Raw genomic sequence first — 12,500 nt, 5'->3', positions numbered from 1 at the left:
TGACCCCGCTCATTTTTACGACTTTCGGGAGAGTCCAGATGGACATCCTTGCGCCTCGAGTTCACATCGTTTGATCTCAACCCTTCGCACCTTAACCCTTCCTCTCTCTCCCTGTACCTATACCTGCATATCACACATTTCAACTCCCTCTTTCCTCCTTAAACACCAATCCCCCTTTCCCGATTACTCCCTAAACTTCTACTCCAACATCTTCCCCCACCCCCCAATCCCTCAGCTCTTCCCTGGCCACTACTTCCCTGCGCATCAGCTACCTCCGGTCAGTCCTCGTCGCTGCAGGAAGGCTCGTTAACGGCGGAGAACCTGACAAGTCCCTCGTTAAAATAACTGTCCCTCGCGCGGGAGATGTCTCGTCGTTTCAGCCGGGTCGTAAGTGTCTGCCACGCCGCGCCGTTAGGAAGGGGGGCACGGTAGGCCAGGGTAGGGCTGCAGGACACGCACAGGCCGCTCAGACTGCCTAGCTCGTTGCAGTACAAGAAGGTACGAAGGAAGGAGGGGCGAGAGGGAATGATGCAGAAAAGGCAAAAGGAACAAGGAGGAGAAAAACAGGGATGAAAGAGGGGAGGGAAGAGAAGGAGGAGAGGGAGGTATGTTGACAGGTAAACAAGGAGAAAGATGGGTGGGTGGGAAGGAAAAGGAGGAGAGGAAAATGGAAGGAGACAGACGAAAAAAGTTAAAGGAAGGATAGAGATAGGGAAGAAGAGGGGGTGGAGAGAGGCAAGGGATAAAAGAGGGAGAGGAAGAAGAAGGAGAAGGAGAAGGAGAAGGAGAAGGAGAAGGAGAAGGAGAGGGAGAGGGAGAGGGAGATGGGTGACGATGACGGACACACACAGAGAGAGAGAGAGAGAGAGAGAGAGAGAGAGAGAGAGAGAGAGAGAGAGAGAGAGAGAGAGAGAGAGAGAGGAGAGAGAGAGAGAGAGAGAGAGAGAGAGAGAGAGAGAGAGAGAGAGAGAGAGAGAGAGAGAGAGAGAGAGAGAGAGAGAGAGAGAGAGAGAGAGAGAGAGAGAGAGAGAGAGAGAGAGACAGGGGGTGGGGGGTGAGGGAAAAGGAAGGATAGAGGGTGAGGGAGAAGGAAGGATAGAGGGTGAGGGAGAAGGAAGAATAGAGGGTGAAGCAGGAGGAGGGATAGAGAGTGAAGGAGGAGGAAGGATAGAGGGAAAGGAAGGGGGGGGGGAGGTGAGGGTTTGAGGGAAAGGGAGGAAAAAGAGGGGGATAGAGAGAAGGAAAGGAAGGGCGATGAAGGAGTAAGGGTTGAGGAAAGAGGAGGGGGAGGGGGAGCGAGGGTGTGAGGGAGAGGGAGAGAGGGGTGTGGGAGAGGGAGAGAGGGGTATGGGAGAGAGAGAGAGAGGTTAAAGGAGAAGGAGAGAGAGAGAGAAGTTAAGGGAGAAGGAGAGCGAGAGAGAGATTAAGGGAGAAGGAAAGGGAGGAGAGAGAGAGAGAGAGAGAGAGAGAGAGAGAGAGAGAGAGAGAGAGAGAGAGAGAGAGAGAGAGAGAGAGAGAGAGAGAGAGAGAGAGAGAGAGAGAGAGAGAGAGAGAGAGAGAGAGAGATGGATAGATAGATAGATAGATAGAGAGAGAGAGAGAGAGAGAGAGAGAGGTTAAGGGAGAAGGAGAGAGAGAGAGGTTAAGGGAGAAGGAGAGAGAGAGAGGTTAAGGAAGAAGGAGAGGGAGAAGGAGAGAGAGAGAGGTTAACGGAGAAGAAGGGGAAGGAGAAGGAGAAGGAGAAGGAGAAGGAGAAGAAGGAGAGAGAGAGGTTAAGGGAGAAAGAGAGGGAGAAGGATAGAGAAAGCGTCTCGAATCCCTGCCGGAGCGTCGGGAGAAGTTTAATGGCGGGCAGGGCCGTCGGACAGCCCTATCCCCACGCCCTCTTCATTAGCATTCTTTACTTAATTGGTAGCGAGGCTTGATTGCCTATTAATCAACAGTTGATGACACGTACAAACCAACACAATTAGCATCTACCAGAACAACTACTGGAATATTCACAGTCTAAGTTCATTAATGGGGCTATAATTCTTCATTACGTCTAAGCAAGAACTAACTCGCTCCGTTGAAATAACGCACAGCCAATGAACAGAGAGGGTGACATCATACTACCAATTTACTCTCGGTATTGTATTAGTCGATGAAACAGCAACTTTTTTGTCTCTCTCCTTCCATATAGTCAACCGTATAAAAACCATCTCGCGTTTCCTCGTGTAGCAATTATTCTCCTCCTTTCGTTAATAATGTTAGTCATTCATTATTTTTTTCTCCCTATTTTCGGGTACTGTCACGGCCGTCATGATTAGCACGTCGGATGACTAACGCTTCCGGCGAAACGAGATGGGGATGAGAGTACGTATTAGTGAAGACACTTGAAGGACATGAGGGCTATGTTGGAGGAGACAGAAGCAAGGGGAATATTACGGAATGTCCCATCGAGGCTATCGAGGATGGTAAGATAAATCGAAGAAAAGATAGAAGATTTGGGAGGTAAAAAAGGAGTAGGAATTAAGAGAGATACAGGTAAATAAAACAAAAAGAAAAGATGGCATGCTGCATGTCAAGACCCATTGTTCAATTGAAAACATCGACAAACCCAATGGCAGTTACTTTTCGAACATCAAACGTTGATTCCATAGTGCACCAAACTCAACCGACTGGACGTAAAACAAGTGCACAACAAGGGGAAAACGCCGTTACATCTGCGCTCATCAAACATTTACAGGCAGTTGCTTTGTATCAGAAAAACTTGCACTGGGTGTCACCTGCACGAAGGAAACCTGTTCTCAGAGGTCATCTGTACGGGACGTTACCTGTTCCTATTCTACCTGCAGCGGATACACCTGTGTTCAAGTGACCCAAGCTAAAAGAAGCACCCACACTATCAAAAACGTGTATGATTTATGTCGTGTGCATGAGCAATACAGTAGATTTGTTTTCCTAAGATTTCAATAATAATCTTTAGCTGTCACTTTAGATCAAGTGTATCAAAAGAAAATATTTGTTCAATGAAATAAACCTCTCTGTTGACCCTGAATGTAAATATTATCCCTGGTATCGTCATCAAAGAAAAAAATAATGATAATTGAAAAAATATTACTGAGTGAAACATTCAAGATTTCATGACGTGTACAGGCAACAATTCGTGGCGTCACAACCATTAGGAATTAGTGTGAAGGACGCAAGGCATCGCACCCGAGAGGGACGGCACCCGCAGAGGGTCGCCCGATTCACGAACATTTACGTCCAATTTGGGCACGTGGCCTTGAGTCACCCCTGCCACCTCTCATTGTATGAAACAAATAATTACAAAGTGGGTGTGCGGGACGAAGCCCCGCGGTACTAGCACAAGAAAGCGTCATCACCTGGAGGCGTGCAGTGCAGCGTTCACACTTGAGTTCCTGCTAGCGAAGGCGTGGGCGTGGGCGGCATTCTGGTGGAGCGAGGGCGTGCTCTTGGCTGGCACCAAAGAGGACGAGGACGAAGCGGCACCACCTGGATTGACTAGCGACTCAGCGAAGGAGGTGAGGCTCTCTGCCGACGGGTATCGCGGCAGCGGAGACCGTCTGGAGGAGGCCCGGCCCGCCGAGGACCTGGTGAGGGTAGTGGACTCGGACGACGCGCCCCGCGAGGAGGAACTGAAGGAGGAAGGAGAGGCGCCTCTGCTGGCTTCGGTGACAGTGGCCTCGCCAGAGGAAGAGTCCTGGGAGGCTTCTGCGCCGCTGGTGCTCCCCTGGGGCTGCCACGAGGCTCGGCGATCAAGGGTGCCGCCGCCACTGTGGAGAAAAACAGAACAGTTAATTGCAACTCTTTATAATTCTTCTGTCAGTACTCACTGACAAGCTATCAACCAGTAATAATTGGTAACAATGAAACAATACTAATAGCAGGGGTAGCAACAGAGATGATGAAGATGTAATAACATCACATCAATGAAGTGGAGTCATAATTCACATTATAAAGAGGGCTCCGTAATTCTCGACGGCAGGGAAGGGTTAACCCCACGAGAGGAAGATGGATGAAGTGCCAGTCCCCAATCCCCCAAAGAAGAAAACGTTCCAACAATGAGATGTTCTGCCCCGCCTCCGCCCACCTCCCATGAAAGGATCTCCGGTAATCCCGTAGCTCCTCCACATCGCACGGAGCCTCCTCCCTTCATCCTTCCTACCCAACCCTCCTATCCCCCATGAGTGTGTGAGGATCAGCACCAAGGGACGGGATTAAGTCGCATCTCAGACCATAAAAAGATCACAGTAGAGCATATAAACAACTCCCTTTGTGCCTTCGACCCTGTACTTTCAACAGAAGCCAGCCCGACCATGCAAACTGTAAACAGAGCGACGGGATGGTGGAGACTGAAAACGATCCATGATTAAGAGAAGCGAGAGAGGCAAGTAACCAATAACCCGTGAAGATTATATAAACAAGGCAATAAAGATGGGATTAAACGGGACAAGTAACCAATTTCTCTTCAAGACTGAGGACACCGATGGTTAGAGGTCCAGAACGGCTGATGTTTGCCTCCATACACTCACTCGCTGTCTACTGACCCGGCATTCCACAACGTCCAGACCTTCCTCGCCTCACCCAGCCTCCTACCACACACCTCTGCCTATCCTACGGCATCTTGGCCACGTTATCCCAGCCTAAATTATGCAACAAACATCTGATCTGCTGCTCAGCGTGCTACAAGAAACACCAACAGCAGGCGATAACAGTTCTCAGAGGCCCTGGTAACACTCGACAACCGGGGAAGGCGGAGGTGACAGCCTTATAATTGGCTCCATGACAGAGGCCTCTCACGACCCCAGAGTGATGGGGACCTCATTTCATCCCGTCTTTTTCTCTCTTTCTTTCAGAGGGATGGCTGAACAGATTAATCATACATTTTAAAACAATAAACATTTACCAATTCAGAGAAGGATATGGCAAAGCCGGTAAATATTTACCATTTCAGTAGAGGATCGAAATCTACAACGTCTCCATTAATTCTTACTGGTCAAATAAATATCGACATTTCATTCTATATTCCCTTAAGTTTCAGAAGTATTGTTTGACCGTGTTATCATATACGTAGGCACATCACTCCTGTTAAATAATCCCACCTGTTTAGTATTCAGAGTGTTAACATAAAACGTCTACCTTTCTCGTACCAAACCACCAGCTCCTTGATATTATCTACGTATAAAGCTTCCTACATACATCCTTTCTTCATACCGCCTGGTCTTCCATCCCTTTACAGTTTCACATTAAACCATAAACACTGAAGCAATAAAAATAAAATAAGCAAATAAACTGTGGTAATGATATCAAAGCCTAAATGTAAAAAGAGCAAGTTAGCACAGTACCCGATTAGCTATTCATACGTTATATCCTTAAAAAAAAACACGGAGGTCAAAGGCAAGGGGCAATTAGGATCAACTCACAAATCCTCAGGTACCCTATGTGGGATTTTCACTTTACAAACAACGAGGCAAAGGAGAGGCTTTAGTCAATTAATATCCAGCTTTTCGTAAGACCCTCCAAATCAACATGCTCCACAAAGAGGAAGAGCATGCATCGTTTTTACCCTGGCAAGGGCAACAGATAAGAAAAAAAGTATATTCACACGAGCAAGGAAGGGAGGAAGGTATAGAAGAAGCACGCTTACCACCGTCTCCGCTTCACTCCCTAGCCACGAGTCTCCTTGACTTGCACAAAAATCACCACCCACAACCCACCCATTACCCAGCACTGCCACCGCAAACCTCGAGCTGCTTGCTAGCTTTGGTCTTTGTCACTCACGCTGGTATTACACCGAAGCATGTTGAAATTTGCCACTTAATAAAGGCGAGATATGCTTCTCTATGTAGTAATTCGAATAAGTTTTCATAAGATAGACGTGTTAACACCATCGACGGTAGGAATGGCACTAATATTGACATTGTTATGATAGTGAGGGTGGATGTGAAACTTCGAGCGAAACTTGGAAACGAAACTTAGAAGAAGTAGGAGTGAAGAGGAAGGCAGAGCCACTCACGGGGAGAGAGACCAAGGATGAAAAGGACATAATCAAACGACGGCCAAAGGCCAGAGCAAAACACTACGGACACACTGGACACAAAGGCTCTGTCAAAGGCGAAAGGTCCGCACAGCAGAGTGAGGAGGCGTGTCCGCGTGCATGTAAACGTGTGAAACAGGCCCCCCGCCCCTTCCCGCCAACCCCGGCTTGACCTTGAAGGCGACAAACATTTTTTAGACGTTATTCCAGGACGACTTTCTCTCTTTCCCTGGGCGACGGCGGGAGCCTTCACTATCCCTCCAGGGTCCTGTATGTGCGCGCGTGCGTACACACACGCACACACACACACATATATGTATATATATATGTGTGTGTGTGTGTGTGTGTGTGTGTGTGTGTGTGTGTGTGTGTGTGTGTGTGTGTGTGTGTGTGTGTGTGTGTGTGTGTGTGTGTGTGTGTGTGTGTGTGTGCATATAAATACATATATATATATACATATATACATAACAGTCACTTTGTTTCCATTCCCAGGCAGACCTACTTTCCTAATGTCCCTGAAACACCAACAAAACGGCAGTCATCATCTACGGCCCCTAATCCCCCGCCGTCTCAGCCTTGGCGAGGCTTACCGCAGCGAACCGGGATCGATGGGTTTATGACGACTGCCAACGGCCAGCCGAGAGAGAGGAAGGGGGGGGAGGAGGTAAGACATTCTCCGTCATAACCCTCTTCCCTTCCAGTCCTACCCATTCATACACAATTAAGCACTAACCATTCATTAGTTCGCGACTGTTACGGCACCTGTCTCACTATCAGTTTCACTAACTACCCAACCAAGGGAAGTCCACTGCTATTACAGCGCCTCTGGCCAGTCCCTCCTATCCTTGAGCAATCCCAAGCACCGCTAACCAAGCCTCCTTGTCAGGACTTGGTGCATGAGGCGCCCTCGCCCGCATGCCATCTGCCATGCCATGCTCTGCCATCTGCTGCACGGCATCCCAGCCTCAATTTCTTGTATAAATGCAATCTCTGTATCTGGTTGCTCCTTGACTCCAATTCCCGAATTCAACTTCTATGTTATCTACATGTCCTTCTTAATACGAATTTAATAACAAGCAATGGCTATGGCGATGGCAGGGGACATGACGGAAGAAATAAGCCAACACATTCACAGTAAAAATCCCCGCTAATGCGCTGGGACTCCAGACAAATCAGAGTTAATATCCCGAGGGAAATCTTGGGCCGCACTAAGGATGATCCGCCGCCGCATCAGCACGGCCAAGGTTAAATCATCGTAATTTCCTGTCGCGACTCTAATCCCTCACGTTGGGCGCTCTGCCGTCGTCCTGCGGCGGCGATTACGTACTCCCCCTACACTTGCCGCGGGCGAACCGCACGGAAGGGATATCCTGGTTATTTGTGGTCCATAACTCAGTTAAGTCTCCAGTCAGGCTCTCCGTGACTTCCGCCCGAGTCTGGAGCGACGGAGGCAAGTTGCGACTCATTTGAGGTTGATTCTGACTCGGAGGTCTAGCCTAGTCTGTAATCATGAAGTGGCATCTGGCAGGACTTCAGGCAATCCCTGATTTACGCATTGGATATCAAGCTGCATCAGCACCCCCAGTTGTGTGCCATTATACATGTCCGCCAAATCAACCCCAAAATGCAAAATGAATAAATAAATAATACACAAAATCATATTTCTAAGTCGAGGAAATGTAACCTATAAAGAAATCCCCGCAGACACTTTCCGTCCGGCGCAAACAATAGCCTCCCAAGACCCCTGGGAAACACAAGTCGGACATGTCATTCCCCGTGACACTATATCGCGCGAAAAAACGGTATACAATGGAAGAGAAAATACATGACACGCACTTGAGTGTTGTTAAGTTTGAGAACACAGAAGATATACATGAATTCACGTAATACACACCTACCATACGAAAGGAAATCTACGCTGGAGATGCTCAATCATGACTAAACTCGCGGAAGTCCAAACGCACATGCAGTTCATCAAAAGGAGACCCAGAAGGCTATATCCTAATCGATTACTGAACTTCCGATACGAATTCTAAGCCTAGGACTAGTACAAGCTGACCGAAGTGGTTCAATTTGTGCTGGTTCATTCGTCTTTGTTACAGACACCACTAAACACTGTCCTCGGTTAAACAATGATTGGTCGCTCCCTTACCACAAAGACAAGACTGCTCGTAGTTTCTTAACCCATGCCACTACCGACAGCTGGATAACTGTTATGATAGATATTGCAAAGAACATCCTTGAGATCCTCAAAAGGGGGAAAAATGAAAGAAGTATAACAAAAGCAAACGTTGAGACCTCGAAACAGGTAGGCTACAAAAAAATACGTATGAAAACAACAAAGCTCCTGCGCCCACAATACAAACAAAAACTTGAATGTAGGCAGCATTTTACAATACCTCTTTAAAATACGTAATAAATATGTAAATGAATCTCGGGACACCAGCACCTTCTACCGAATAAATATATCCCCTCCCTAAATCATCTACAATCTTTTCGCCTGTGCCATATTTATCCTCCGTGACGCCGACTCTGCCCTGCGTACGCTCATCTCGCGCGAAGAAGCGCATGAAGACGCCTCCGCTCGCTAAGGAAACGACAAGACAAGACAAGGCGAAGTCCAACCTGCACTCGCGCCCTCGACAAGCTAAAAAGGGCCCGGCGTGGCGCTACACCAGCAGCCCGCCAAACACGGATCGCGGGCGTCATCAGAGACACGTACGCAACGCCCACGCGACGCATTCATGTTGGCGAGGGAGGAAGGAAGGGGGGGGGAGGGGGGGACGCGTTCCAAAACACGATCCCTTCTTCACATACTTCCATTTAGAGAAAACAACCGCAATCGCATTAATCAACTACAACGCATGGACACGTTATCGCCAAGATTCTCGAGGCCTTTCTACAAAACACCCCGACACGGCAGAGAAATGAAGCTTCCGGTTAGGGGGCAACCGCAACCCACTCCTCACGACATTGCCCATTGCAACGGAAGGAAGTATGTTGCATACGAATTTGCCCATTTTAAATCCTTGCCTACCTATGCCGGTGTTGCAACTTCCCCTATTGCAACAAATCCTCCCATGTAGCGAATCTTCCTTCATATTCCATCGTACGGGGCTTATTTGCATTTACATAATCAATGCACTTCCACCTACGTTATTCATCCACGCAGATTTCGCCAGACGCTCCCCGTTCTTCTTTCCTTGCCCCTCTCCCTAAGTCTTTTTATTTGTTTGTGCATTTGTTTCCATTCCCCATCTCCCGCAACAACAAGCGTTCGGTCATGTCGTGGCTCGTGTGACATGCATGGACAGCGTTGATGGAACACAAGACTTCCTTGCCGTATTTGGCCGCCCTAGCTGGGTGGGGGTACAGAGGGTGAGAGGGAGAACGACAGGAGGGGTAGGGGGAGGGGGAAAGGGGAGGGAGGGAGGGAAAGAAGGAAGGAGAGAGAGGGAGAGAGGGAGAGAGAGAGAGGGAGAGAAAGAGAGGAGGAGGGAGAGGGAGAGGGAGAGGGAGAGGGAGAGGGAGAGGGAGAGGGAGAGGGAGAGGGAGAGGGAGAGGGAGAGAGAGAGAGAGAGAGAGAGAGAGAGAGAGAGAGAGAGAGAGAGAGAGAGAGAGAGAGAGAGAGAGAGAGAGAGAGAGAGAGAGAGGGAGAGAGAGAGAGAGAGAGAGAGAGAGAGAGGAGAGAGAGAAGTGAGAGAAAAGAGAGAAGTGAGAGAAAAGAGAGGAGAGAGAAAAAAGAGAGAAGAGAGAGAAGAGAGAGAAAGGAAAGGGAGGAGAGAGAAAATGGGACAGGAATAAGAAAGTGTGAGAAGAGTTAGAAAAAGAGGAGTTAGAGAGAGAGAGAGGATACAGAGAAAGGAGGGGGAGAGGAGAGACGCGTGACAGGAGTGAGAAAGAGAGAGAGGAGTTAGAAAAAGAGAGGAGTGAGAGAGAGAGAGGGACTGGGGGAGGGAGGGAAGGAGAGAACCTCGAGGGAAAGGAAACCTAAATGCCATGCCATTGCCATCCTATCTTATCAGCCACACTTAGAACACTCACCGATTCCCATTTCCCTAGACAGACAATTTACCCAGAGACAACATACCCGCATCGATTAGTATGTACATCATGTATTATGTACATAACGCGTACGGTTGTGAGCGGATGGTGGTGTATTTTGGAATGATGATGTTATAACTACACACACAAATAGTCAACATGGTCAAAACTAAAACAGTAACTCATACTCTAAGGCAAATCAACTATACATACACCCCAGTTATCACATTCTACAAAATGTGCTCGTTGCCATAAATATATAGTGGATCACGGTATATAAAAGACCGGAGAGGGAAAGTTCGTCTATTAATACTGAAGCGACAGGAAGTAGTAAATAAGCACAAAGACAATGGCTGGTGAACCAAAAAAAAAGAACTTTTGAGACTGAGACCATGTTCCTGAACACGCAAAAAACAAGCACAGTGACGGGGGAGCTTCAGCAACAAAACATCGTTTGGTAGCTGGTAGGCCAAGAGGAAGCTGTCGGCGTCGGGAAAGGTACTGGGGTAGTGGAGGTACTGGGGTAGTGGAGGTATTGGTGGTAGTGGATGTGGTGGTAGCAGAGGTCGTCCTAAGGGTACTAGGGGTAGTAGAGACACAAGAAGTATTGGGGATACAGGGGAATCCTCAGGTAGGGGAGGGGGTGTTCTAGGGGTACTGCGGGTCAAGTGTTCCTCCGCAGGTCACGGCTACCAACCTCCTTCCTCTCTTGGTACCTGCAACGGCAGACCTCGCTTCGGTGCCCTCCTTACTTCCTGTGCTCAACACGCTACGAGCGCCTCCCGTTTCCTTTCCAACGGACGGTGTTTTTCATTGAGTAGTTTGTTGGTGTGTTTGAGGGGGAGGGGGAGGGGGTAAGGGAGGGTCTTTGCCGTGCTACATCATCATCTTCCGGTGGTCTCCGCTTGTCAGTGGCGCTCGCTGCCTGCTCCCATGATCGAGGTTGATTTAGCCAATTACCACCAAAAAGACTCTTTTACTTTTAGCAAATGCCATCCATTATGGAGACTTCCTTTCCTGGACAATATCATTTAATTAAATTCTAAAATGCAATAACATCGTTTTTTGGATAAGTCGTCCCCCCAACCGCAATTTCCCTGGATCGGTCTTCCAGCGCTCTCATTATCCTTTCCTTCCCATCTCCTGTTTACCTTTATCATCATTATCTGCTAGGACCCCCCTATCACTTATCCTTTTTCTTTCTCTTAGCAGTTTCCTTTCCCCTTAACTATTCCTTTTCCTCGCCTCTGTGACTTTGCCTTTTTTCTTTCTGTTTTTGTCTTCCTTCCCACCATTTTGAGTCTAACCGCATTGATGAACGGCTTGCGCAGGTCATGCTCAACAGCCCTAGATTTCTCCCTCCGACTATACCCCATCATTGTATTGTATTGCATGAACACACACATTGTACAGTCAAGGATCCATAAATGAAGCTTCGGAAACCTCCTAATCTAATCAACAGTCATTTATTTGGCTGTTCGAGACAGAATTCGAAACACGTTTTGTAAGAGATTTGTACAGAACTTTATACGACTGTCGTACCAGACTATAACTTCAATAGATTCCTACTCTTACTGAACCTGATTCATTGTTCTTTACCAGTCTAGATAAACAGAAAGACCAGTCTATCTATATAGTTGCACAGGAGCGCAATCATGAATACAAACATGCACTCACGTGTACATATACGTAAACTCTCACGCACACGCACACACACGCACACAACCAAGTCCTCCACCCCCACTCATCACTGTTCACTCGCTTTCCTCTTGTGTAGTGGAAAGAGTCGCGACAACTTGCATTATTCACTGCGAAGGCCATGTTTTGTCTGTCTGAAAGGGGAGGGGGAGGGTAAAGGAGGTAAGAGGAAGGGGAGGGGAAGAGGGAAGGGGAAGGGCTAGATAAAGGAGGAGAGGGAGAAGGAAAGGGGAGTGGAAAGAGCTAGGGAAATGAGGAGGGAAGGGAAAGGGGAGGGGGACGGCGCCCGGCCACAACAATAGGTTCCTTAGACGCTCCACGGATGTGACATCACTCGTCTGCTCGACCCCCTGTGAAGAGCGGCCTGACAACGTCTATATACTCTTCAACGTCAACCTTTGTTCGGTCTCTTGAAAGTGCTAACAGAAAACAAAAGGCTTTGGTAGTAATACTCTGGATAATTTATAATAGCTGATTTAATTATCCGCACCATTTATAATTTATTATAACAACCATTTATACAACCACTTATGGAACCTCAAACCTTATCAACAGCAACTGTTTCTTCTCATCCTAACCAACAAAAACAAAGCATTAACACAACTAGAAAAGCCATGACAATAAGAGCCAACAACAAGCAACATAGTATAGAAAAAAAGTAAAAAATAGCAACTGCCTTGGAAATCACAGTCGTAAATTCAAGTGAAAGAGAGAA

At 47.8% G+C, this 12,500-nt stretch overlaps 1 protein-coding gene across 2 annotated transcripts in view; it reads right to left on the bottom strand.

The window, feature by feature from the left end:
- Positions 1-12,500, bottom strand: part of LOC122249945 (uncharacterized) — a 334,060-nt gene that overhangs the window by 104,440 nt on the left and 217,120 nt on the right. For both annotated transcript variants that reach the window (XM_086543820.1, XM_086543821.1), the window contains exon 2: positions 3,369-3,779. In XM_086543820.1, coding sequence (XP_086399946.1) covers positions 3,369-3,779 — 411 coding nt within the window. The remainder of the gene's footprint in view (positions 1-3,368; positions 3,780-12,500) is intronic.

The sequence above is a fragment of the Penaeus japonicus genome, unplaced genomic scaffold (genome assembly GCF_977035675.1).
Source record: "Penaeus japonicus unplaced genomic scaffold, GWHDUDI00000001_assembly GWHDUDI00000014, whole genome shotgun sequence".
Lineage (NCBI taxonomy): Eukaryota > Metazoa > Arthropoda > Malacostraca > Decapoda > Penaeidae > Penaeus > Penaeus japonicus.
Note: the sequence above shows the minus strand (reverse complement) of the source record. Positions and strands in the feature narration are given on the sequence as shown.